General features: G+C 36.7%; 1 protein-coding gene across 1 annotated transcript in view; it reads right to left on the reverse strand.

Annotated features, from left to right (window-relative positions):
• Positions 1–27015, reverse strand: part of LOC150110236 (cilia- and flagella-associated protein 45-like) — a 168219-nt gene that overhangs the window by 131101 nt on the left and 10103 nt on the right. Inside the window, exons 2-3 of the mRNA XM_090392294.1 lie at positions 25234–25371; positions 11566–11660 (exon numbers count right to left, since the gene is read on the reverse strand). Coding sequence (XP_090248420.1) covers positions 11566–11660; positions 25234–25371 — 233 coding nt within the window. The remainder of the gene's footprint in view (positions 1–11565; positions 11661–25233; positions 25372–27015) is intronic.

Here is a 27015-nt window from a genome sequence, read left to right on the forward strand (position 1 = left end):
AATTAGCCAAACATTAAAAATATTTTTGAAAGTAATTCAGAATCATATTTATAGAAAAAGTGAAGAAACTCTAAGTGAAACACAATTCGGCTTTCGGAATGGTTTTGGTACTAGAGAGGCCCTTTTCTGTACCCAAATATTGATACAAAAATGCATAGAAAAACAGAAATCTGTCTTTATGTGTTTCACAGATTTTGAAAAAGCATTCGACAAAGTCCACACTAACTTAATAGAAGTCCTTCAACAAATAAGGCTAGACGAACAAGACATAAGACTAATAACAAATCTGTATTGGAATCAGTCAGCTACCATTCAATTAGACAACATTACCACCAGTGATATTAACATCAAAAGAGGAGTGAGACAAGGATGTGTGCTCACCACTCCTGTTCAACATATATGCAGAGGTAATCTTTAAAAAAGCATTGGAAGAATGTCCAGAGGGAATCACAATAAATGGAAAGATTGTTAACAACCTACGATATGCAGATGACACCGTGCTAATTGCAGATAATATTATGGATCTCCAAAAACTCATTGACAGAGTATACATAGAAAGCCAAAGAATGGGAATAAATATAAACATCAACAAGACAAAATACATGATCATCAGCAAACATCCAGCCTCATCAATGAAACTGACACTCAATGGGAAAAATATTGATCAAGTGTCAAGATATAAATATCTTGGTTGTTGGCTTAATGAACGATGGGATCCAGAAATAGATATAAAGACAAGGATTGAAGTTGCACGGCAGTCCTTCATGAAAATGAGAACACTATTCTGCAATAAAGACCTAAACATGGAAGTCAGATGCCGAATGCTGAAATGTTACATGTGGTCTATTCTGCTCTATGGAGTTGAAACATGGACATTGAAGGCGACAACCATCAAGAAAATCGAAGCCTTTGAGATGTGGCTATACAGAAGAATGCTAAAGATATCATGGACAGAAAAAATTACCAATGAAGATGTCTTAAAATCCATTGGCAAAGCTAAACATCTTGTACAAATAATCAAGAAACGAAAAACATCATATCTTGGCCACATCATGAGAAACAGCAAATACCAACTTCTACAAACTATTTTGATAGTAAGAATTGATGGCAAAGGAACTAGAGGAAGAAAGAGAATATCATGATTTGATAACAACAAGACATGGACAGGAAAGAGCAGTGCACAACTGCTCAGATTAGCACAAGAGCGCAGTTTGTTTGCCAAGATGGTCGCTGACCTTCGATAGAAGATAGCACAATAAGAAGAAGATACTGCAAATATGGGCCATGGAATTAAGATGGAATATCAGCCCATATATTACAAGAATGTGCAAATGAATTGGGAGCAACTCTCAAAGCTGTTTAATTTAAGCCTCAGTTCATGGAAGGTGTCAAAGAAGTGGAAAGAGGGAAAAAATAGTTCAACGACAAAAAGGAGACTCTAAGAGAGAAGTAGCAAATTTATAGACCAATCTTTATCTCAGGTGTGTGGTTAAGGTATTGGAGATGTTGATAAAAAACAGAACTCGGGACTGGCTGGACAGGAATATGATACTTTATAGGTAGTAACATGGTTTTGTAAAAGGCAGATCTCACATTAAGTCATCTGCTTACTTTTTATACTTTTATGTTCTGCACTGATGGTAGTGATTTCTTTAGACTTATTTCTTTCTATTACCATCAGCCTTCATAGACAATCAAGGAAACAGACACACAAACAGAGGTGAGATGGAAAAAATAATAAAATCGTTTTATGAGAACCTTTACTCATCTAAACAGGCAGTCACAGTGCAAGTATCAGATGACAATTTGGAAAATTTGGAAATGCCATCTATCCAACCTGAAGAAGTAAAAATGGCTATCCACCATATGAAAAATGACTGATCACCAGGAAATGACAGTATAAAATCCAATGAATTAAAAATGGCTGGACCAGTACTCTTTAAAGGACTCTAGCAGAAAGATTTACTCGATATATACAATTAAGGAAAGCACCTACTGAATGGAAAACATCAAAGACCATAATTCTGCATAAAAAAAAGGTAATAAGGAAGACATAAATAATTACAGACCCATTTGTCTATTATCACACACATATAAAATATTCGCCAGAGTCATCCTAAACAGAATACAAACCTCCATCAATGAAAATGCCTGTAAAGAACAGGCTGGTTTCAAAAAAGCTTTTCGACAATAGACCACATTATTATTATTATTATTACGGGTGACTCCAAGGAGTCCTTAGACTCATTGAGGGATGCCCTAAACATCATGTCCATCACAACTATTCGACATTCACACAGTATCTATCATACTTTGCCTTGAACTCATTCACCATCACAGCACCCACAACAGTCTGGTAGATTATTCCACTCATTCACCACTCTAAAAGTAAAAAACCCAGCTCTAACACCCTTACTAACCACACTCTTGCCCAGCTTCTATGGATGTCCCCTAGTCCTCCCACCACCAGTCCTGTTCTCAAAAATATCCTCTGAATTAATCCTATAGAAACCCTTCAGCAATTTGAATGTCTCAATCATATCTCCACCTATCAACCAATTTCTGCAACCCACAAAATCTTCAACCTGTTTTCATAAGGTTCATTCTATAGACCTGCTATCATCTTGGGGTCACTCGCCTCTGGATACTCTTAACCTCCTCCCCATCAAGAAGAAACCTAGTGACCAAATCTGGGCACAGTAGTCGAGATGGGGTCTTATCAAGGCTCGATACAGAGGAACAATAACTTGCTTATCTCTGCTCGTCAAAGTATTCTTCAGCATCCCAGTGATTTGATGAGCTGATTTAGCCACTTTTGCAATGTGCACCCTAAACTTCAACTCCCTATCCACCAACACTCCCAAGTCCCTGGCCTCATCAATCTCCTGGAGTACAGTTCCACCAATTTGATATACTGCTGCTAATCTTTTCACCCCAAAATGCATAACCTTACATTTTGCTACATTAAACTGACATCCATTCTCTTTAGCCCAGACCTCCAACATATCCAAATCATCCTGCAAAATTTTGACATTCAAACTATTACTCAACTAACAGAAAGATGCAGAGAATACCAGATTCCACTTTGTCTTCTTTTTATAGATTTTAAAAAGGCATCTGACACTGTCGAACATAATGCAGTATTCCAAGCTTTAATAGAACAAAGAATAGAAATAGCATATATCCAGCTCATAAAAGATATCTACAAAGAAGGCACAATAAATATCACTCTTTTCAATCACCTGATTAAAATTAACTTAAGTAGAGGAGTATGTCAGGGCAATGTCTTATCACCTAATCTCTTTACCTACTCTGGACAGCATCATTCGAAAAACTGACATGAAAAATGGAATAAACATTGATGGTGAAATGCTAAATATCCTATTATTTGCCGACAATGAGGTATTAATATCTCACTCCCCCTAAACTATTAGAATCAATGCTGAATGACATAAGTCGAAACTGCCAAAAAATTGTATTGGAAATACATCCAGACAAAACAAGATGGATGAAAAACGAATAATAAAGATTACACAATCACTCTAGAATCCCACACCATCGAAAAAGTTAAAGATTACATCTACCTCAGACAGTCCATAAAAATGAATAACGACATATATCAAATGAAACAGCAAGGAGAAAAAGAGCTGCTTGGATAACCTTCAACAAAATAAAATCAATAATCACCAACCAAAACATATAGAAATAAGAGCCCACCTTTTCAATAGTCACATCCTACCAGCATTAACTTATGGTAGTGAAACATGGAACACAACTTTAAAAGAAGAACAAAGCTTAATAACAACTCAACGTGCATTCTTCTTTCTATTGCACGTTGAGTTGTTATTAAGCTTTGTTCTTCTTTTAAAGTTGTGTTCCAAGCAATATAAATAAAATAGACCACGTAAGACACACAGAAATCAGGAAGAAGTCTGGACTCAAAGATGTAATAAAAGCAATCTACAACAGCAAAAGTAGATGGGCAGGACATCTCTCCAGAATGAGAGACAACAGATGGACAGTCAGAATAACAAATTGGTATCTGAGAGATATCAAAAGGAAACCTGGAAGACCAGCCTTAAGGTGTGAAGACCCAATGATTAAGAAAGTTGGAAGAAAATGGAGAAGAAAGGCCCAAGACAGGAATATCTGGACTGTTTGCAACCTACAGTCATGGATAAATCCTGAATGAAATCACAGGTCCATCAAGGTAATGTTCTGCATTTGGCAGAATATCACATGGAATTCATTGCAAAAACTGGATTAACCAGGGATTATGAAGCTTGTGATATGAATAAAAGGGTCGCTGATAGACAGATATCAAAGAGTAGTATTAGGGAGAGATGAATCCAGGAGAAGGCAGGTGACTAGTGCTGTAGCACAGGGCTCAGTATTTGGAATGTTGCTGTTTTTGCACATCAGTTATCTAGGAAATGACTTAAGGAGAAATATTCTCTTGTTTGTTGATGATGATGCAAAGCTATAAAGAGCTATATAATAGTCAATAAAATGTAGAGATCCTGCAGGAAGGCTTTAATACAATTGGCAATGTGGACAAAGGATAACAGCTACCATTTTATTATTATTATTGCACCCTCCGTGGAGTCGGCAGACTTATTGTGGGAGGTTCATTCAACTGACAACATATTTATCATACCGAATCTTAAAATCCTTAACACTCCTTGCATTAACAACACATTCTGATAATGCATTCCATTCACTGACAATTATCTATGTAAAAAATCTACTCCTCAAACCCCTCTTCACCACATTCTTACATAACTTCCAGGGATGACCTCCGGGTTTTTCTCCTCTTGCCATCTACTCTTTTTATAATCTCATGTGTATTAATCGGATAAAATCCTCTCAGTAACATAAATATCTCTATCATATCACCTCTTTTTCTCCTATTCACCAAACTCTGCAATTTCTTTCACGTTTTTTTTCAATCTCTCTCTCTCTCTCTCTCCATATCCAGTAATCCAAAGTCCTAATGTTGTTTTAGCCACTCACCTCTGGACCCTCTCCAATGTCTCCACATCACACTGAAAACCAGGAGACAAGATATGAGCACAATAGTCCAAGTGTGGTCTGACCAGTGCTTTATACAGTGGCACAACCACTTTGTTATCCTTACATGTTTAGAGTACTTCTCATCATAGCAGTACTATGATGTGCAGCCTTCGCAACACTAGCAATATTTCCTCTAAATTTCAGTGTACTGTCAACCATCACTCCCAAATCTCTAATCTCATCCACTTCCTATAGTATAGCACCATCTATATAGTACACAGCATTATATTTCTGCACTCCAAAATGCAACACTTTGCACTTAGTGATATTAAAACTACAACCCCACTCCTTTGTCCAAGTAAAAAGTCTATTCAAATATTCCTGGAGGGAATTAACATCAGCAGTGCTACTTATAATTCTTCCCAACTTTGCATCATCAGCAAACAACTAAAGATCCCCAATCAGTCCACATGATATATCATTTACAAACAAGTTAAACAGCAGGTGCCCAAGAACAGAACCCTGGGACACCCCACTGGTTACTCTCCTTTTTTTTTTGGGACACTGCTCCATCATACACAACTTGCTGGTATCGTTCAGACAGAGAGAGAGAGAGAGAGAGAGAGAGAGAGAGAGAGAGAGAGAGAGAGTCAATCTTCAATTAATCTAATCAAAATACTATCTGTTCCCATCCTCTGTAGCTTGTACACCAACTTATCACGTGATAATCTATCAAATGCTTTTGCAAAGTCCAAGAATATCACTGCTATGATTCTCCCCTATCTAACACATAAAAATAACAAATTGCAGTAACCCTTTATCTTTTCATATATTTTTCACCCCGTGACTTAAAAATCAAATTTTATCTTCATTAAATTTACTGTATTTGCCGGAGTATAAGATGCACTTTTTTTCTTTGAAAATAGGTCGGAAAAGCAGGGTGCATTTTATACGCCGATACTCAGTTTGTTATTACTTTCATTTCTGGAAATTTTCTCTGTTCCAAGTTACGTTGCGCAATTTTTTTCTTGCTTCCTTGCGGTGTGGGAGAACATTCCAGTTACGTTGAATTCAGTGGATGCGAATATTGTCGTGGTTGTTGTGAACAGTGATAAATTTCTGTGTTTAAATTTTCTCTAAATTTCTTGGCAAATTATGGCTGAAAAACGTTGGCAGTGCTACAATATTGCATACAAGCTACGTGTGATTGCGTATGCTATGGAAACAGGGCTGCAGAGAGCCATTTCGGGCCCCTCCCAACTGAGAAAATGATAAGAACTTGGCAGAATCAGGAAGAGGATTTAAAAAAAGCAACTCACAGTATACATAACCTACGAAGTGGAACTGCAAAATGGCCAGAACTTGAGGCAGAACTGAATACTTGGATTTTAGACCACAGAAAACGGGACTTTCAGTGTCTACAAAAATGATTATTCATCAAGCGAAATCGATAGCCACTAACAGAGGGATTGCCAACTTTACTGGATCAACATCATGGTGTTCAAGATTCATGAAGAGAAACCAGATATGTATGCAGACTAAAACAAAAATATCAAAAAAGATGCCAGCTGAATATGAAGAAAAAATTATTGAATTTCATCGATTTGTCATTAACACAAGAAAACAAGAAAATTCTGAACTTGCGCAAATAGGAAATATGGACAAGGTTCCGCTGACTTTTGATGTGCCCTCAAACAAAACTTAGATTCCAAGGGTACAAAAGGTGTTAGTGTTTAAACTTCGGTGCAGGAAAAAACTCACTACATGGTTGTTTTATCCTGCTGTGCTGATGGGACAAAATTGCGGCCACTGTTGATTTTTAAAAAGAAGACGCTACCCAAAGAAAAACTGCTTAAAGGAGTGTTTGTACATGTTCACGCAAAAGGCTGATAGATGGAGGAGGAATGAAGTTATGGATAGTAAACTTTGGTCTAGGCACCCTGTTGAAGAAGCCCCTTCATAAATCTCTTAAATGGTTTATTAATAAACCATTTAAGAGATTTATGAAGAAGTGGAACAGCTAGATGAAGTCTTCAGATTTTGAGGTTATGCCATCAGGAAGAAGCCTAGCATTTCGCAAGTTTGTCAGTGGTCAAAGCTTTATGGGATGCTGTGAAAACTGAGACAATGGTTAAATCATTTAAGAAGTGTGGCATTAGTAATGCACTGGATGGTACAGAGGACAATTTGTTGTATGGGGACTCAAATTCTGATTTAGAAGAGGTTTCAAATGTCTCTTCATTTAGCTCTGGAGATGAATTTCTGGGTTTTGACGAAGATGTAGATTAAAAGGTGGGTACTCTTTCCTAGTTAGATTAGGTATTTGTTGAAAGTAGACCTACTTATTACTTTATAATTGAAATACTGTAAATTCATTATAATATTTAGTGATAAAGTTTTTTCCCTAAAAATTGTGTTCAAAAAAGGAGGGTGCATCTTATAGGCCAGTGCGTCTTATAGGCCAGCAAATATGGTACGTTTGCCCACCATATCATGCATATAGTTATAAGTAGCGAATTTATATTAGAGGAAATACCCCTTTAGCACACATGTATGTCATTACCATATAAAGTGTTTGTTGTTGAAAATTGTCTTCGTTTTCTGCTAGGAAAGCACATTAAAAATCATAAGTGTCTGTTAATCTCAAGCTGAACACTTTATTTTCTGGTGAGCTACATACAATATGTAATGCTTTTTTTATGTAAAAAATTTATTTTTATAGTAATGGCCACTTTTGGCTTTTACAATATGGTTGAAAATGAAATTCATTAATTAATTGATGGGGAAATAGATTTAAATGAGGAAGAACTGGTACAATAAATAGATGACATGAAACCAAATGGCAGGGAAATTCTGCCGAAGATTCTGATTGTAATGAATCTGTTAAAGAATTCAGTTTAAAGAAATTAACAGAAGGATTGGACTTGGCAAAAAAAGTCCAATCCTTCTGGATAATGATCCCTCAGAGTAGAGCTCCGGAAAATTCATGAGGCAATTGGATATTTGTTTAGTTCCATATTATGAACTTAACCTGATAAATAACTGATTTTTTATCATAAACTAATAAAAATTGCAGCATAGTGATAAGCAAGGTCTTATTACTGACTTCATGATAACGACACTAGCCAAAGTATGCAATGAGAATTATACAAATGATGTCCAAGAGATTTCAAGAGATGACGACATCCAGCCACTCGTAAATAAAAAACATTTACAAAATGTTCGTTTTGAAGACAGTGATTACGATTAAACTATGCATTTTATTTTATGTTGCCTAAAACATTTATGCATTATGGGCAATGAAGTTTATGTACAATTGGCATTTTTATAAGTTTATACTATGTATTTTGTTTCATAGTTTATATGTTTTCTTATCATCATCATCATCATCAAATTCCTGCCATGTACCCTCAAGGGGTGTACAGAATATGATAGTACTACATAAAAAATTAACATCATTACTAACTTCCTATATACAATTTTCCTCCAAATCAGTCTGTCACTTGTCAAGACTCCAATATTATCATTATCAGATCTTATATTTCTATCGTCTAAGGCACATTGTACCGTATCAATCCACCTATATCTTGGTCTTCCTCTGGGTCATATTCCTGCCAATCTGGCAGAGAACACTTGTTTTGCTAATCTTTCCTAGCACATTCTGTTTAAGTAACCATACCACCTGAGATTATCTATGCTAATGCATTCCTGGATGCCGACAATTTTCTTTTCCTAATATCCTCATTTTTAATATGATATTGCCATTGATGCCATCTGTTCACGCCTCTAATCTTTCTCAGGACTCTCATATCTGCAGTCTCTAGTCTTTGGTCAAGTGTTTTACTTCTGATCCAGCTCTCAGATCCATAAGTTAAAACTGGTTTGAACACTGTCTTGTATACAGCTAATTTAGTATTCCGACTAATTTCTCTCTTATTCCATATGAATTTATTCAATTGACTGCCTACCATACCAGCTTTGTTGATTCTGTTGTCTATTTCCATATTTAATTTACCATCTTCAATAAAAATCGTGCCTAAGTAGCTGAAATTTTTTACTTGTTCCACAGGTTCCCCATTCACAACACAGTTGACATTTTGAACAATTCTACCTATTTTTATTGTCTTTGTTTTTTAATGCTCACATCCATACCATATCTATTACAACAGTTATTCAATTTAGTCAGGGACTCTTGCAAACTTGTAGCGGATTTATTTAGAAGTATAACATCGTCCGCATAAAGCAAAGAGCTGACATTAACATCTCCAATTCTGATATCATGTTTAATAGTACTTTCCTTCATAATGTGATCCATATAGATAATGAATAACAGAGGGGATAATGTACATCCTTGTCTCACACCAGATTTAACATTAAACCATCTTCCTGTACTTCCTTCAATTCTAACTGCTGACTTACAACTCAAATACAGATTAAGTATTGCTTGATATAATGCCCCATTGACACCATATAACTGTAGCGTATTGAATACCTTCTTTCTTGGCACCTTGTCATATGCCTTTTCAGATCAACAAAACTTAAATACAGATCTTTGTTATATTCCCATGCTTTCTCAACTATTTGTCGTAAAGTGAAGATCTGATCCAGACAGCCTCTATTTGGGATGAATCCAGCTTGTTCTTCACGAAGCTTTTCTTCCACAATTCTTCTCAACCATTTCTCAAGTATGCTTGCATAGATCTTGCCAGGAACACTCATTAGGGAAATACCTCTGCAATTCTCACATTCAGTTTTATTTCCCTTTTTATATATGGGTACTATTAGAGCTCTATTCCAATCATTGGGAATTCATCCCTCTGTCCAGGCTTTCTGAACTATGCAGTGCAGCCACTGTAAGACTTTTATACCACCATACTTCAGCATTTCTGGTCGAATATCATCAGCTCCTGCTGCCTTTCCACATTTCAAGCCTTTGATGGCTTTTTTCTACTTCAAGTATGGATATGTATTCCTGACTGTATGCCTGTTATGTGTTTTTTACCACTGTGCTATCACTGCTTGTTTCATTTAGCAATTTTTTGAAGTAATTACTCCATACTTCAAGGATATCCTTTTCTCCTGTTTTCATGTAACCTTTATCATCTCTAACTCCTTTTACAGCACTCTTTCCTCCATTCCTAAGCTTCTTCAACAACCTCCAGAATATCTTACCACCTTCTTGAGCATTATGACATGATGATTATTTACACCTGAAAGGTGTAAATAATCATCATGTCATTTATTATTATTATTATTATTTATTATTATTTATATATAATATTATTTTCTATGTTCTTGCCAAAGTCCTCCCATGACTTTTGTTTAGCTAATTTTACACAGCATTTAGCTTTCTTACATTTGTCTTTGTATTCTCTAAGAGCACAAGATGACTTATTTGCCAGGAACTTTTGATATGCTTTCTTCTTTTCCTTCACTGCTTCATTAACTTCCTGTATCCACCATGGAGACAACCTCACCACATGCCTCTCTGGATGAATCAATCTGTGTTTTCTTCAAGGCTTGCCACTGAATCTCCAAGGTTTGGTTGCTGTTCTCAAACTCTTTCATTTTTTCTTCAATAATCTTTGTGTATTTTAGTCTACAGTTCACATCTGAGAGCTTCTCGAGTTTTATTCTCTTTAAAACTTTCTTACATGTTATTCTTTTCAATATGACATTCAATTTTATCCTGCTCAAGACTAAATAGTGATCGCTTCCAATTTCAAATCCTCTGTACACTCTGGTGTCCTGCACCAGGGAGAAAACATCACTATCAACAATAACATAGTCAATGAGACTTTTCTTATTCCTTGCCACTTCTCTTCATGTGAATTTGTGCACATTTTTATGTTGGAACATTGTGTTTGTGATAACCAGTCCATGACCTGAGCAGAAATCCAACAGGTATTTGCCATTATTATTGGCTTTGCTCTTTTCTCCAAATTTTCCCAAAATATTTTTGTATGTCTGACAATCATTTCCTACTCTTCTACTTAGATCCCCAACAAGGACCATCTTTTCCTTTTTCATTGTGTCAGTTGCGTTTTCTAAAGCATCAAAAAATTCCTCCTTCTACCTTAGTAGAACCTTCTGTGGGACCATAGGCACAAATAAGTCTCATTGTCCAATTCCCCATTCTCATATTTGCCCACATCACTCTACTTGAGACTGCCTGCCATTCAAGAAGATTAGCCTCGTATTTTGTGTTGAATACTATGGCTACTCCTTCTTTTCCTTGATTGTCATTTCCTAAATACCATGTTTGTATTTTTTTTTTAAAGTATTTGTTTTTCAACAATCATATTTTGAAAAATATTCTTTCAAATAACTTGTGTGCTGACAATAACGTTAAATGTATGAGGCTGAAAGGTGTAAATAATCATCATGTCAAATGCTCTTTTCAGTTACTGTTTTGGAATATTTATCATTTTATAATTCAAAATGTGCTTTATTATATAATACATCAACAAATAATAATAATTAAACTTATAGCATATTTAAATCAACAAAGCGAGAGAGAGAGAGAGTGAGAGAGATGAAAAATTTAGTTACAGTATCCGCCTAATAAGATCCTTGGTAACATGCTGAAATGAAGGACTTCTTGGCCGACTCTCTAAGGATTCAATTACAGATTGCACAGATCCTTTCTAGTCATGAAACAAGCATAAAAATATTAAATAAATTTCAATAAAGAGAAAACCTTACAAAATGTCTTCATCTTTTCATATTTATGAATACTATGAGAAAAATTGCAATTTAACACTATATTATTACTATTATTATTAACAAACCACAATACAGTCAATCAAATCATCATGACAGATCTCATTCAATCAGCAACATATCTAAAATACTGAGCAATTAACTTAAGTCCAGCTCTTAGCATTCATGACATGTGTCGTGTGCAGTTGAAATAAACAGGTTAGTATATCTTATAGGATATTTCTATAATATATTAGAAGAACATATAAATATTTCTAGAATTCTTGAGTGACAAATGTTTTAGGCAACATGTAATAGAGGGAACAAACGGTTCAAGAGTTTTGGATTTGGTAATAGCGTCAGAAGAGCTCATAAGATGAGGAAACGTAAATTGTTAATAGGGTAGAAAAGAGGTACTGTGATATAGAATTTTACAGGATTAATGTGAAGAATTTTATACATAAAGTGAACATGAGAAGGGAAGAAGATATAACATGTCTCATATAACAAGAGAGGATATTTAGTGGGATGTTGCTACAGACCCAGGAGCACAGAGGGTGGGGGACCAGGAAATGTTTAGACAGTTGAGTTTGGCAAGTGCAAGAAGAATGATTGGTATGGAATATTTTAACTACAGCAGTATAAGCTAGGAAGAGGAAAATGCAAGTAGTAAGAATGGGATAGAATTTCTGGAATTCTTGAGGGACAAATATCTTAGGTAACGTGTAATAGAGGGAACAAGAGGTTCAAGAGTTTTGGATTTGGTTATAGCATCAGAAGAGTTGATAATAACTGAGATGACATCTCTCCCACCAGTTGGAGAGAGGGACCATATGGTTTTGACTTGGAAAATGAATAAACATGCAGGAGTATCAAAGAGACGGGAACGTATGAAGAATTATAAGGCAGGTGATTATAATAGTCTAAGACGTCAACCTGGGGAAGTTTCATGGAGGGAGGAATTGGAATGTTGGGATATCATTAGTGCATGGGAAATTATGAAAGAATATTTGTTAGCAGCAATGGTAACTTGTATACCACGAGTGAACAAGAGGACACAATTTGGAGTAAAGTGGATGACAAACATAAACAGGAATTGCATGCGAAAAAGAGGCTATGGAAGAGATATATAAGGAGACAGGTGAAGATAAGATGCATGAAGAATATAAGACACAGGAAAATCCTAGGGAAATTTTTAAATATGTGGTCAGTAGGAGGAGAAATGACTGTGGAAGAATGATATTGTGGGATAAAAATGGGCATAGAGTGACTGATGCAGAGGACATAGTGGAATTATTGTTCAATGAACAATTTATTGGAGTATTTCATCCTGGAGGAGTCAGTTTTAATGCTAGAGGGATAGGACAGGTTCGAGGTTTAGAGGCACAGGAGGAGAGTGTGTTTCAAATACTGAGTACTCTGGATGTCAGTAAAGCTGTGGGACTGGATGGTATTTCACCACGAGTTTTGAGAGAATGTGCTAGGGAACTAACAGTGCCTTTTACCTGGCTTTTCAATGAAAGTCTGGCTGCTGGAAAGGTGTCCATGGAATGGAAGGAAGGTAAGATAGTGCCATTGCATTAGGGTGGTAGCAGATTGGAAGTGTCTAATTATAGACCAGTTTGTGTGTCATCAGTAGTTAGTAATATCTTGGAGAAAGTAGTGAAGGACCGTATACGGCATTTGGCAGATGAGGATAATGTTCTCTGTGAGACTCAACATGGATATGTGAAGGGGGCACTCTAGTTTTAGTAATATGCTAGCCTTTTATGATAAAGTTACAATAGCATTAGATAAGGGGAAAGGCATATAATGCCATTTTCTTAGACTTAGCAAAGGCATTTGACAGAGTGTCACATGATAAGCTGATATTTAAGTTGCATGGGTCTGGATGTCAGATTGGTCAACTGGATTCAGGATTGGCTGTCCGATAGGTATCAGAGAGTTGTGTATGGTGGGGCAGTTTCAAGGAAGCAGAGGGTTACAAGTGGGGTTCCACAGGGCTCAGTACTCGGACCTATATTGTTTAACCGTTATATCAATGGACATTGTCAGTGGATTGCAAGGGGATATTGAATTGTTTGCAGATGATGTGAAGCTGGGAAGGATTATTAGTAATAGTGCAGATGCAGCAGCCCTGCAAGAGGATTTGAATAAACTAGATAGATGGGCAAATGAATGGGGTTGTCGGTTTAATGCAGCAAAATGTAAGGTCTTGAGGTTTGGGAAACATCGATGGGACACTGCACACTCTATGGGAGGACATTGAGAGATAAAACAGTTATCTTTCCGTTGTATAAGATCCTGATCAGACCATACTTGGACTATTGTTCTCAGATTTCGTCCCCAGGATTTGAAGGGGATATATTAACTGTGGAAAGGGTACAAAGGCGGATAACAAAGATGGTTTCAGGACTGTAAAATGATAGTTATGAGGATCGGCTGAGGGAGTGTGGACTGCAGAGTTTGGTGGATAGAAGGAGAGGTGATATGATTGAGACTTTTAAACTCTTGGCAGGTGGTTGCAGGGTTGACACTGGGGAGTTCTTTCACTTGGTTGAACAGCAGGAAGGAGTGATGACAAGAGGCCATCCCTGGAAGTTATGAAAGGAAACTGTGAGCAAGAAGGTGAGGAATGGTTTGTTTGCATGGAGGGTGGTTGAACCATGGAATGCATTGCCTGATGGAGTGGTGAGAGCGAGAACGGTCAATGAGTTTAAGGAACAGTATGATAGACTTTGTGTTTCTTGGGGGGGGGGACCTCCCCTTGATGAGTCCTGATAGACTTTGTGTTTCTTAGGAAGGACCTCCCACGATGAGTCTTTTGACTCCATGGAGGCCTGATTAATAATAATAATAATGATGTGAAGAATTTTATACATAAAGTGAACATGTCTCTTATCGCTTCCTAACCTGGAGGTTATGAGTATATGCTAAAAAGAGAGTGATGCATTGCTTTTTTTTTTTTTTATATGGAGAGTACATGGATTAGTAGAATATTATTATCATTATTATTACACCCTCCATGGAGTTGGCAAACTCATCAGGGGAGGTTCATTTAACTGACAAGATATTTATCATATAGAATCTTAAAATCCTTAACACTCCTTGAATTAACAAGACATTCTGGGTTTCCAATTAAAAAGTTGCCTTTTGATCCATCAGAAAAATCTCCACCTTTCTCACCTCTCCAAATAATAAGCTTCCACATCTCAGTTATCGAGGTGTCTACCAGATTTCTTGCTCTTGTGAGTTATCTTATTTTGGACAAACAGGAAAATCTGCTTTTATTCAGCTAGAAGAACACAAGTCTTATATTCAATACCTTGAACCTGAACAGTCTGGACTTGCAGAGAATGCCATCAACACTAGACATAGAGTTCATTGGAACAAGACAAGAGTCCTTCACAAAAGTCGGTTCCTCATAATGGCTTTATAAAGAAATATGTGGAACTTTACTTCACTCTCCTAACTTAAACAGATCCGATGGCCTACGTCTATTCCTTTTGTGGGAGACAGTACTTTTTAAATCAGCTAATCTGTCTCAACTTTTTTAAGTGTGTGTGTGTGTGTGTGTGTAATTTATTTATTTATTTATCTATTTTTTTTAATAAATTAGAAAATTTAATGACCTTTTTTAGTTATCTTATATTAGCAACTTAGGTGGTGCCTTTTGGAATTGTCAGTTATTGTTTAATTAGCTTTTTATATGTACTGAAGAAGCCTGTGATACTCAGGTGAAAATTCTACTAATAAATAATATTTTATGTGAGTTAATTCCGTTATTATAATTTTAATTAATAAGTCAGTGTCCTCAGCATCACCCTCAGAATTCGTTGTTTTGTACTCACAATTTTGGCAATGTGTCCTCTAAATTTTAGATCCTTATCCACCATCACCTCAGGACCTCTTATTTTCTCCACCTTCAACAATTCTACATCCCATCTTTCTTTCCTAAATTTTAAAACCTATCATTTTGCAACATTGAACTGCATTCCCACTCACTTGATTCACTCAATCTATTCAAGTCTTCTTAATGCCACAACATCTGCTCTGCTCCTCATAGTTCATCCCAACTTTACATCATCTGAAACAACTGAATATCCCCATCCAAATCATCCCCAATATCATTAACATACAAGTTAATGATATTGGGGAATTACACCACTAGTGACTTTCCTTTTCTGGGATATTGCTCCCCCCATACACAATCTTCTGATACCTATCAGAAAGCCAATCTCCAATTCAATGCACTAGTCTAATATCTAACCCCATCTGCTTTTGTTTGACTATAAACTTATCATATGGTGATTTTTCAAAAGCCTTTAGAATGTATAAGTATACTAGTGAGTATCCATCTCGCACATCCAATGCTGCTGTCACCTTATTGTAAAAAGTGGATTACTAAAACATGACCTACCTTTAGCAAATCTGTGCTGCCCCTCAATGATTATACCACTATTGTCAACCCAGTTCTGGATCCTGATTCTCAATAGTCTTTCCAAGACTTTAACTACAACATTTGACATACAATCTGGACTATAACTTGATGCTTGAATTCTGTCATCCCCTTTATGAAAGTACAATCTTGCCTTCTTTCCACTCTTTTGGAACTTGACCCAATGTAAGAACCATATTACCACCCCACCTGGCCATGATGTCTATAGATGTTCTGCTAAATCTGGATACAATTCTGCAATACCTATGGAATAACATGGATAAGAAGTGCAATTTGGTCTCACTATTTAATCCACCTCGGCCAGTAGGGAGGTGAAACAAATTATTATTATTATTCAGGCCTCCATGGAGTCAAAAGACTCATCGTGGGAGGTCCTTCCTAAGAAACACAAAGTCGAATAAGACTCATCGAGGGGAGGTTCCCCCCCCCCTGAGAAACACAAAGTCTATCATACCACTCCTTAAACTCATTGACCATTCTCGCTCTCACCACTCCATCAGGCAATACATTCCATGGTTCAACCACCTTCCATGCAAAGAAACCACTCCTCACTCTCTTGCTCACAATTTCCTTTCATAACTTCCAGGGATGGCCTCTTGTCATCACTCCTTCCTGCTGTTCAACCAAGCGAAAGAACTCCCCAGTGTCAACCCTGTAACCACCTCTCAACAGTTTAAAAGTCAATCATATCACCTTCTTCTATCCACCAAACTCTGCAGTCCACATTCCCTCAGCCAATCCTCATAACTAACATGGTACAGTCCTGAAACCATCTTTGTTATCTGCCTTTGTACCCTTTCCACAGTTAATTTATCCCATTCAAATCCTGGGGACCAAATCTGAGACCAATAGTCTATGTGTGGTCTGATCAGAGACTTATACAATGGAATGATAACCCTTTTAGCACTGCAGGTAAGTGTCTTTTGCATGTCAGTGTCAAATATGTCAAGGTAGATATCAACTCCCTTGCACATTGCTTCAAAATATGTGGTGATGTATTATCCAGTTCCACTGCCTTATTCATATTAAGTTTGCTCAATTCCCATTTGCTATAGCTCACTTACAGTCAGTCTCTCCTCCTTATCATCAACTGCTCTCACATTCACAAGAATGAAAAACCTTGATGAACTGCTTATTAAATATCTCAACTATACCCTCTGCAGCGGTTGTTCTTATACCATTTTCTCCAATCAATGTCATCCTTCCACAATATTTTTTTTTTTGCTGCTACATATCAAAAGAACTCCTTAGAATTCTTTTGATATGCTTCACACTTCACTTTTGCTACCCTTATCAACCATGTCATCCTCCTTGCCTGTTCTTTGTAATCCTCATGGAATTGTTTATTACCACTCCTCTTATGTTGTCTCCCCTTCCTCCATAATGCCTTTTTTCTCTGTATAAATCTGTAAGACAATATGTTATTGTCTGAAACTGTGTGGGTTCTATGGTTGAGTTTCTTGAGTTTATGGGATGAAAAATGAGATATCAACTCCCTTGCACATTGCTTCAAAATATGCAGGTAAGTGTCTTTTGCATGTCAGTGTCAAATATGTCAAGGTAGATATCAACTCCCTTGCACATTGCTTCAAAATATGTGGTGATGTATTATCAAGTTCCACTGCCTTATTCATATTAAGTTTGCTCAATTCCCATTTGCTATAGCTCCCTTACAGTCAGTCTCTCCTCCTTATCATCAACTGCTCTCACATTCACAAGAATGAAAAACCTTGATGAACTGCTTATTAAATATCTCAACTATACCCTCTGCAGCGGTTGTTCTTATACCATTTTCTCCAATCAATGTCATCCTTCCACAATATTTTTTTTTTTGCTGCTACATATCAAAAGAACTCCTTAGAATTCTTTTGATATGCTTCACACTTCACTTTTGCTACCCTTATCAACCATGTCATCCTCCTTGCCTGTTCTTTGTAATCCTCATGGAATTGTTTATTACCACTCCTCTTATGTTGTCTCCCCTTCCTCCATAATGCCTTTTTTCTCTGTATAAATCTGTAAGACAATATGTTATTGTCTGAAACTGTGTGGGTTCTATGGTTGAGTTTCTTGAGTTTATGGGATGAAAAACCCAAGTTTCCAGGAGAAAAATCCTGTTTGCCTATGACAGAGAATGACTAACTCAGTAACCAGTGAAAGAAAAGCTTAGAAAAAGTTTCTCTAGGTTGCAACTACATTAGAACTAAGTCTTTCTTTAGGCAGCCTTAGCAAAAAGGATGCAAATGCCACTACTACTGAACTATACAGGCCATGTATATGCAATTCTTATGCAAATGTTTCTATATATATATATTAGGGTTACCAAGTAATTTTATAAACTTGGTTAGTTTACTCCTAATCCCAAGTAAGCAAACAGTTAAGTTTGCACCTGAATGTAGTTCAAGTCTAAAGGTGGTGCAACACCAGGGCAACTCATTGTAAAGGTGGGTAAAGCTCTGATCACTATTCTTAGTATTTTCCATAATGTAGAGCACATCTCACTAAGAGATGTATACTGCAAAATATCATGGGTGGGGTCACTACCCAGACAGGTTTCAATACTTTTTGAGGTCTCCTCAGTGAGTAGCAACTTGTATAGGTAAAGTTGATAAGGCTCTGTATTACTAAAACCTTGGTATTTAGGGTCTAGCTACTCACTGAGGAGACCTGAAAAAAGGTTGAAACCGGTCTGGGTAGTGATCCCACCCATAATGTATTGCAATATACATCTTTTAGTAAGATGTGCTTTACATTATGGAAAATACTAAGAATAGTGATCAGAGCTTTACCTACGTTTACAATGAGTTGCCCTGGTGTTGCACCATCTTTAGACTTGAACAATGTTCAGGCACAAACTTAACTGTTTGCTTACTTGAGATTAGGAGTAAAATAACAAAATAACCAACTTTATAAAATTACTTGGTAACCCTAATATACATTATTCCCAAGGTAAAGAAACTTATTTACATCTAAATAATGTTTTTTTCAACCTTTTTTGAGATCTCCTCAGTGAGGCAAGACCCTAAATACCAAGGTTTTAGTAATACAGAGCCTTATCAACTTTACCTATACAACTTACTACAAGGTGTTTTTATTTTGAATCTCTGGAGTATCAATTCCAGAGATATCTGGATAAGAATCTCTGGAGTAGCAACTTGTATAGGTAAAGTTGGCAAGGCTCTGTATTACTAAAACCTTGGTATTTAGGGTCTAGCTACTCACTGAGGAGACCTCAAAAAAGGTTGAAACTGGTCTGGGTAGTGACCCCACCCATAATGTATTGCAGTATACATCTCTTAGTGAGATGTGCTTTACATTATGGAAAATACTAAGAATAGTGATCAGAGATTTACCCCTCCCCCTTTACAATGAGTTGCCCTGGTTTTGCACCATCTTTAGACTTGAACTACGTTCAGGCGCAAACTTAACTGTTTGCTTACTTGGGATTAGGAGTAAAATAACCAAGTTTATAAAATTACTTGGTAACCCTAATATACATTACATTATTCCCAAGGTAAAAAAACTTATTTACATACATACATACATACATATATATATATATATACATATATACATATATATATATATATATATATATATATATATATATATATATATATATATATATATATATATATGACAGAATGATCATTGACTCGGTTAACATACATAGTTTTATGAAAAAAATTGAATGACTAGAACCGAGATTTAATTAAAAAGGTTTTAATATAAACACACTACTAGTTTCGGCCTGTAACAGCCTTCTTCAGGTGACATTATAAAATAAAAAAATAATGTCACCTGAAGAAGGCTGTTACAGGCCGAAACTTGTAGTGTGTTGATATTAAAACCTTTTTAATTAAATCTCGGTTCTAATCATTCAATTTTTTTCATAAAACAATATATATATATATATATATGTATGTATGTGTATGTATGTGTATGTATGTGTATGTATGTGTATGTATGTGTATGTATGTATGTGTATGTATGTGTATGTATGTATGTGTATGTATGTATGTGTATGTATGTGTATGTATGTGTATGTATGTATGTGTATGTATGTGTATGTATGTATGTGTATGTATGTGTATGTATGTATGTGTATGTATGTGTATGTATGTATGTGTATGTATGTATGTATGTGTATGTATGTATGTGTATGTATGTATGTGTATGTATGTATGTGTATGTATGTATGTGTATGTATGTATGTGTATGTATGTATGTGTATGTATGTATATGTATGTATATGTATGTATATGTATGTATATATATGTATATATATATATGAGGGACGTCCAGAAAGTAAGTTCCGATAGGCTGTCAGAGAAAAAAATATACGTACAAAAAAAAAACGTTATTGGAAATTAAAGCAGACTTCTTTCACTACTTTTCTACATAATTTCTGTTCAGGCACTTATCATAATGGGGCACCAAGAGTTGTATGAAATCGTCGTGGAAGGCTGCCGCCTGTGACACAAACCACATACTGACTGCTTCTTTGAGCTTGTCATCATTTTGAAACTGCTGGCCACAAAGGAAAGATTTCAGATGTTTGAACAGGTGAAAGTCGTTTGGTGCAAGGTCAGGATTATATGGGGGGCAGAATATGGAATTGTTCCCACCAGAAGGTGGCGAGAAGTTGTGTTACACCTGCCATATGTGGGCTGGTGTTATCATGAATCAAAACAATGCTCCTGGTAAGCATGCCATGTCCTTTATTCTGGATTGCACAAAGCAGTTTCTTAAGGGTTTGCCAGTACATACTCACATTGATTGTGGAGCCTTGACCCAACAAGTCTACCAGTAAAATTCCTTGTCTGTCCCAAAACACAGTGCACATGATTTTCTGAGTGGAAACCGGTGTCTTCAATTTCGTCTTGACTGGTGATGAGGTGTGCCTCCACTCCATGGACTGTTGTTTGGATTCAGGGGTTGTGTGTGACACCCAAGTCTCGTTCCCAGTGACAAGTCTGCACAGGAAAGCATTGCCATCCTCATGGTAATGTGTCAAGAATTCCAATGCGCTTCCCAGCCAATTCACTTTGTGTTGTTCTGTAAGCAACTTTGGCGCCCAGCATGCACACAATTTCTGATAATTCAGTTTCTTCGACACAATTTAATGAAGACATGAATGTGAAACTTTTAGAAATTGCAGTGAGAGTGACATCATAGCGAATCCCCTATTCTGTTGAATCTTCTCTTCAACTGAAACACACCAAATCGTCAGTCACTAAAGATGGTAGCCTGCTCCGTTCATCATCGTGCACACCTGTCCTTCCTTCATTAAAAAGTCTTACCCATCTTCATACCACTGAATCACTCATTGCGTGTTCTCCATAAACCTCAATAATCTACAGATGAATTTCAGCTGCTTTAACATTCCTCACATTCAAGAAATGGATAACTGACCTAATTTCACATGCAGTGTCGATTCCATTTTACATGCACCGAGCGATTCGATTTTCTTAGACATTATAAACACATACCAAGAGGTGTACACACTGTGAGAATATCTGCAAATGGCACCAACGTCTTGCTAAGAAATCAACAAACTCAGCATGCATGTGCATCATTGCAATTGCAGTGCTTCAGTGAAAATATTTAAAAATGGAACTTACTTTCTGGATGTCCTTTACACATGCACGCACGCACACACACACACACACACACACAATCTGATCAAAAATATCAAGATGCATGCTCATCCCAACTCTCAATCTAATATGAAAGGCATTAATATGGAGTTGGTCCACCCTTCGTAGCCAATAATAGCTTTTAATCCTATGGGAAAGCCCTCTACTAGGAATATTACTGCAGTATTTCCCTTCCACTCTTCAAGAAGCATGGTATCATCTGATGTCAGGTGATTCAGCCTAGCCAACATTTGCCATTCCAATCCATTTCACAGGTGTTCATTGGGTTGAGATCAGGACTTGGTGCAGGCCAGTCAAGTTGACCAACACCCATCTCATGAAATCATTCCTGCACAGACCTCTCTTTGTTGAAGGGAACATTGTTATCATGCAGGGTGGCAAGTATGGTAATGAAGGCCAAAGCTAATTAAAGCTAGCTGATGAGACTAAAAGAAACCCAAAGGAGTTCTTTTGCTATGTGGCAAGTAAAAGACAGGAAGAAAAAAGTGCTGACGGGCAGGTAACAAACCAAACTAAGCATTTTGTGTGGGCATTTTGCATGGCTCTATCATCTAGGTGGCGACATTACAATGCACATATGTAACATTGACTGATGGGAGAACAGAGGATGAAGAAATGGGGGTGCTTAAAATATTGCATATTTTATATACGCATACAACCACAGGATTAGATGGCATATTGACTCATGTATTATGAGAATGTACAAAGGAATCATCAGTTCTATTGACCAAGCTGTTTAATTTAAGCCTCAGTAGTGGGAAGGCATGGAAAAAGGATAAAATAGTTCCATTGCATAAAGGAGGCTCTATAACATAAGTAGCAAATTATAGGCCAATCATCATTTCAGGAGTGGTGGTTAAGGTATTGGAGAAATTGGTTAAAGATAGAATTAAGGACTAGGTATGATAGGATTATGATATTCTATAAGGGACAACATAGTCCTGTGAAGGGTAGGTCTTGCCTTAGTAATTTGCTTCCTTTTTTTTTTTAAATTAAGTGACAATGGAGTTGTATAAAGGAAAGAAATGCTACTCAGTGAATATTGCTAGAGTTCACAAAATATAGAGCTCGATTGCATATACTGGAGCAAATGGGAATGGATATGAAGCTGATGATTTGGATTACAAGGCAGCTGATAGATAGATATAAAAGAGTGGTTTATGGAGGAGTTGAGTCCAGAAGATGGCAAGTGGTGTATTGCAGGGCTCAGTTGTTTAATTTGCAAATCAATGATATTGGAAATAATTTTACAAGAAATATTCAGTTGTTTGCTGATGATGCTAGGAAAAGTAATGGCAAATGAAGATGATGCAGAGATCCTGCAGGAAGACTTAGACTAATATTATGGATAAAGGTAAATGGCTGCCAGTTTAACATGGCTAAGTGTAAGCTGATGCACTTTGGGAAAAGATCAGAAGCAGTGTATTCAGGGGAAAATTCTCCATGCTTGCTGCGCAAGCTCATTAATTGAGAAAGAAGTAATATTTATTTGTTAATAAATGCGTGCATTTATAAGCATTCCATTTAGGCTTTTATTTTTGTAGACAGGAGACGTCTTAAGCTTGCATGGCAATAATTGAGCTTTGTGTTGCGTATCGAAGGCCGGTGCTTGCTCGTATAGTCAAAGCTGCCTTGGCTTGCTCAGTTGTAGGAGCTTCCAGGTTCTCGCAGCAGCAGCACTGTGATTTCATGCGCGAGCATAGCCATTTCACGTCGTCTCACTCTGTTGCTTAAACACAGACCATACGCAGTCAAAATAGCTCTAGCCAGTGAGCTTCAGCCAGTCTTTACAAGTGTGTGTTGCTTGGAAAAATTAAGTCACAACTAACTTTTTATGACGATGTTATTGACCAGTTCATAAAGAACCATAGGGTAGAATTTGTATTCAAGTAACTAAATTGAAAAAGATAGAATATTATTTGTAAAATAAATGTTGTATTTGTATGATTAAATGTACATTAATTTCTAAATATATAGTTTTAAATGGTCAATAATTCATTATTCTGATAATAAGATATCAATCACAAATCTCACTCCCTGAATGATAACAAGAGCAAGCGTGAATATTTCAAGCCCAGCATTCACCCCTGAGTGTATTATATTGATGTAACTGAACTGCAGGAAACTCATGAGACCAGACACTTAGGTGTGATTGAGGACAGGGAGTTGAAGTTTAGAGGGTGTATATAGTGGGCATTAGAGGGAATATCTCTGACAAATAGAGAACTAGGGACCATCTGTGGAGTTGTATAGGAGTGTGGTTAGTAGGGTATGCAGACCATATTTTTTGCATGAAGAGTGAGTGAGTGGAATAGATTGCCAGAATTGGTTGTGAGTTATGGATTCAAGGAGAGGTATGATAGGATTTGTGTGTATGATGGTTGATTTGGATGTCCCACAATGAGTCTCCGGACTCCATGGAGATACAGTAAATAATAATAATATTGCAAAGGTCAACAAAACAGCACATCAGATTATGTGGTTGTTCAAGAACACACTAACAAGCAGGGATAGAGAGGTCATTGTTTGCTTATATAAGGCTTTAATAAGTCTACATCTGACTACCGCACACAGATCTGGACTCCTGGATTCTGTGGTGGTGATGAAAGAGCTGTGGATAGGATCCAGAGACAAATGACAAAGATTGTGGCAGGTATGTGGAATGCTCCCTATGAAAACTGATTGATGTTATATCGGATTCAAAAATTAGCAGATAAATGAAAAAGAGGAGACGTGATTGAAGCATTTAGTTATTAAAGGAGTTTTATAGGATTGACACTTAAGACATTTTTCAGTACATAACAAGAAGGGAGATAACAAGGGAAGTTGTGTAAGAGTGTTGTTAGCAAGGGTGTTAGGACTAGGCTTTTTTACTTGGCAGATGGTGAATGAGTGGAATGGGTTACCAGAGGTAGTTGTGGGTGCTTCATCAGTGAATGAGTTTAAGGAGAAGTATGATAGATATTTGGTGAATGATGGCTAGTGTGTGAATAAATGAATCTCTGACAATGAGTCTGACTCCATGGAGATACCTATATGATAATAATAACAATAAATCTGATATTGATATTTGGAATTATATCAAATAGCAATGATGTTATTGCTACAGCTATGGAATCCTTCATGGTAAAAAACTGAAGATTATTAAAACTCAAAGTTTCTGATATTATTAAGTTCAATTATGTTCTGATGATATTTTGTGATGTGGAAAGAATTTTCATGGTGTAGAAGGGCATTTTAAGTAAAAACAAACAAAGTTGTGCATGAGAATTTGTTACACTATGTGATCATGTACTCATGACTTGGGATTATCAGAGGCAAATAATTTTATTAGATTATTAAAACATCATAAAATATTTCCTCTATTTCAGTATTATGATTTGCATAAACTTTCTTTACCTCAGAAGGTCCAAAGAGTGACTGATCAATGTGTGAACCTTTGTTTACTGTTCGATAGCGACTAGCTCTCCCAGAAGCAGTTCCAGTTCCAACATTACTGCGTGATGATGCACTAGATTGAGAGCATGGAGTAGCCACCTATAATACAAAATAAAACTACATTTTTTAAAATGTCATGTTACTGAAATAGCTACAGTAATGCATTGACAAGAAATTCTTGAAATAAAAAATATATTCTAATTATTTACCAATACAAAATCAGACAAATTTGTACATGATGTATCTTCAAAACTAATGAGTCTACTTATATTTAGTGGCTGCTAACTTCACATCATTGACCTCAGTATCCCATAATACAAACACATTATGGGAAGGGGCACTACTCAGAATGGCTTTGCTGTGTGAGTACAGGAATGGTCTCTAAAAACTAAGTGATTCTTCAAATCACTTAACCTCAATTAGTGATTTAAAAAGGATTATCCTAGTTTATTACTCTTAATGTGGATCATTCTAGGATACTCAGCCTGCAAAAACCCACGAGTGATCAAGACATTAGTGTCTGCAAGAAAGAACCAGCAATTCATCTCATAGGGCACCTTGATCATGGCAATTCAGTAAAAATTGCCGCAGGAAGCTTCAATGGAATGCAATGGAAAAGATCACTCAGTGGGAAATCATTTCCTTTTAAAATGGGGGGGGGGGGGTAGTTCTGCTCCAAAAACTCCAAGTGATCTAAAACATCATAAATCCCACTAAGTGACCCAAAAGATTTGCTAAGCTCTTCAGGATACCTATCAGTGAGCTTCACTCAGTGACAGGTAAAACCTACCACCAAACAGAACCACTTGTCTCCTAGGGTAAGCGCCCAATGGAATGAAAAACTTTCTACTGAAAAACTCTACAACCAGATGGGGATGTATTGCTGGAGGCGAAGGAAATAAGAGATCTAGGGGTGATGGCAGATAAGGATCTAAACTTTAGAAGACACATTGCCAAAACTGTGGGGACAACACAAAAAATTCTGGGAATGATGCAGAGGACACTGACTTGTAGAAGTAAGGGCATTCTTGTTCCATTGATTAGGCCACATATGGACTACTGTGCAAAGATTTGGTCAACTGGTTTTCAAAAGAATGAAAAGATGTTGGAAAAGGTCCAGAGGCAACTGACTAAGGTAGTTTCTGATCTCTGGAATGTTGAGGATAGGTTGAGAAGATGCAATTTACGGAGTGTAGTGGATAGGAGGAAGAAGAGTGATATGATAGAGATGTACAAGTTGGTAAGGGATTGTTATAGGATCAATGTTGAAGAGGATTTTCATAAAATTATAAAATGGTGGGAGATCAGGAGAGAACAAGAGATCATCCCTGAAAGCTGCATAAGGAGGGTGTGAACAAGGGAGCGAGAAGCAGGTTTTTTGCATTCAGGGTTTGAGTGATCAGAATACCTTGCCTGAGAGTGTGGTGTCTGCAGAGAATTTGAATGCATTTAAGGCAAGGTATCATGAGCTGTGTGTGTGTGTGTGTGTGTGTGAGACAAAGGGACCTCCTAGATGAGTCTTTGATTCCATGGTCCTTGGATAATAAAATAATCAACTATCTCTGATCCAGCATATTCTAATAATAAGGTGATACACCTTTTTCTACTTCTTTGTGGGAAATATATGACTTCTGCATTAATTTACTCTTGTTATCTCTTCTAGGCCATAGATGAAAATGACAATTTTGCAGACAGCACTGACTTTAAGAAAGTGGATGAATTCATTTACCTTAGAGATCTATT

Source organism: Typopeltis vanoorti, chromosome 1, assembly GCF_054136105.1.
Source record: "Typopeltis vanoorti isolate ZY-2024b chromosome 1, IOZ_Tvanoo_1.0, whole genome shotgun sequence".
NCBI classification, from domain to species: Eukaryota; Metazoa; Arthropoda; class Arachnida; order Uropygi; family Thelyphonidae; genus Typopeltis; species Typopeltis vanoorti.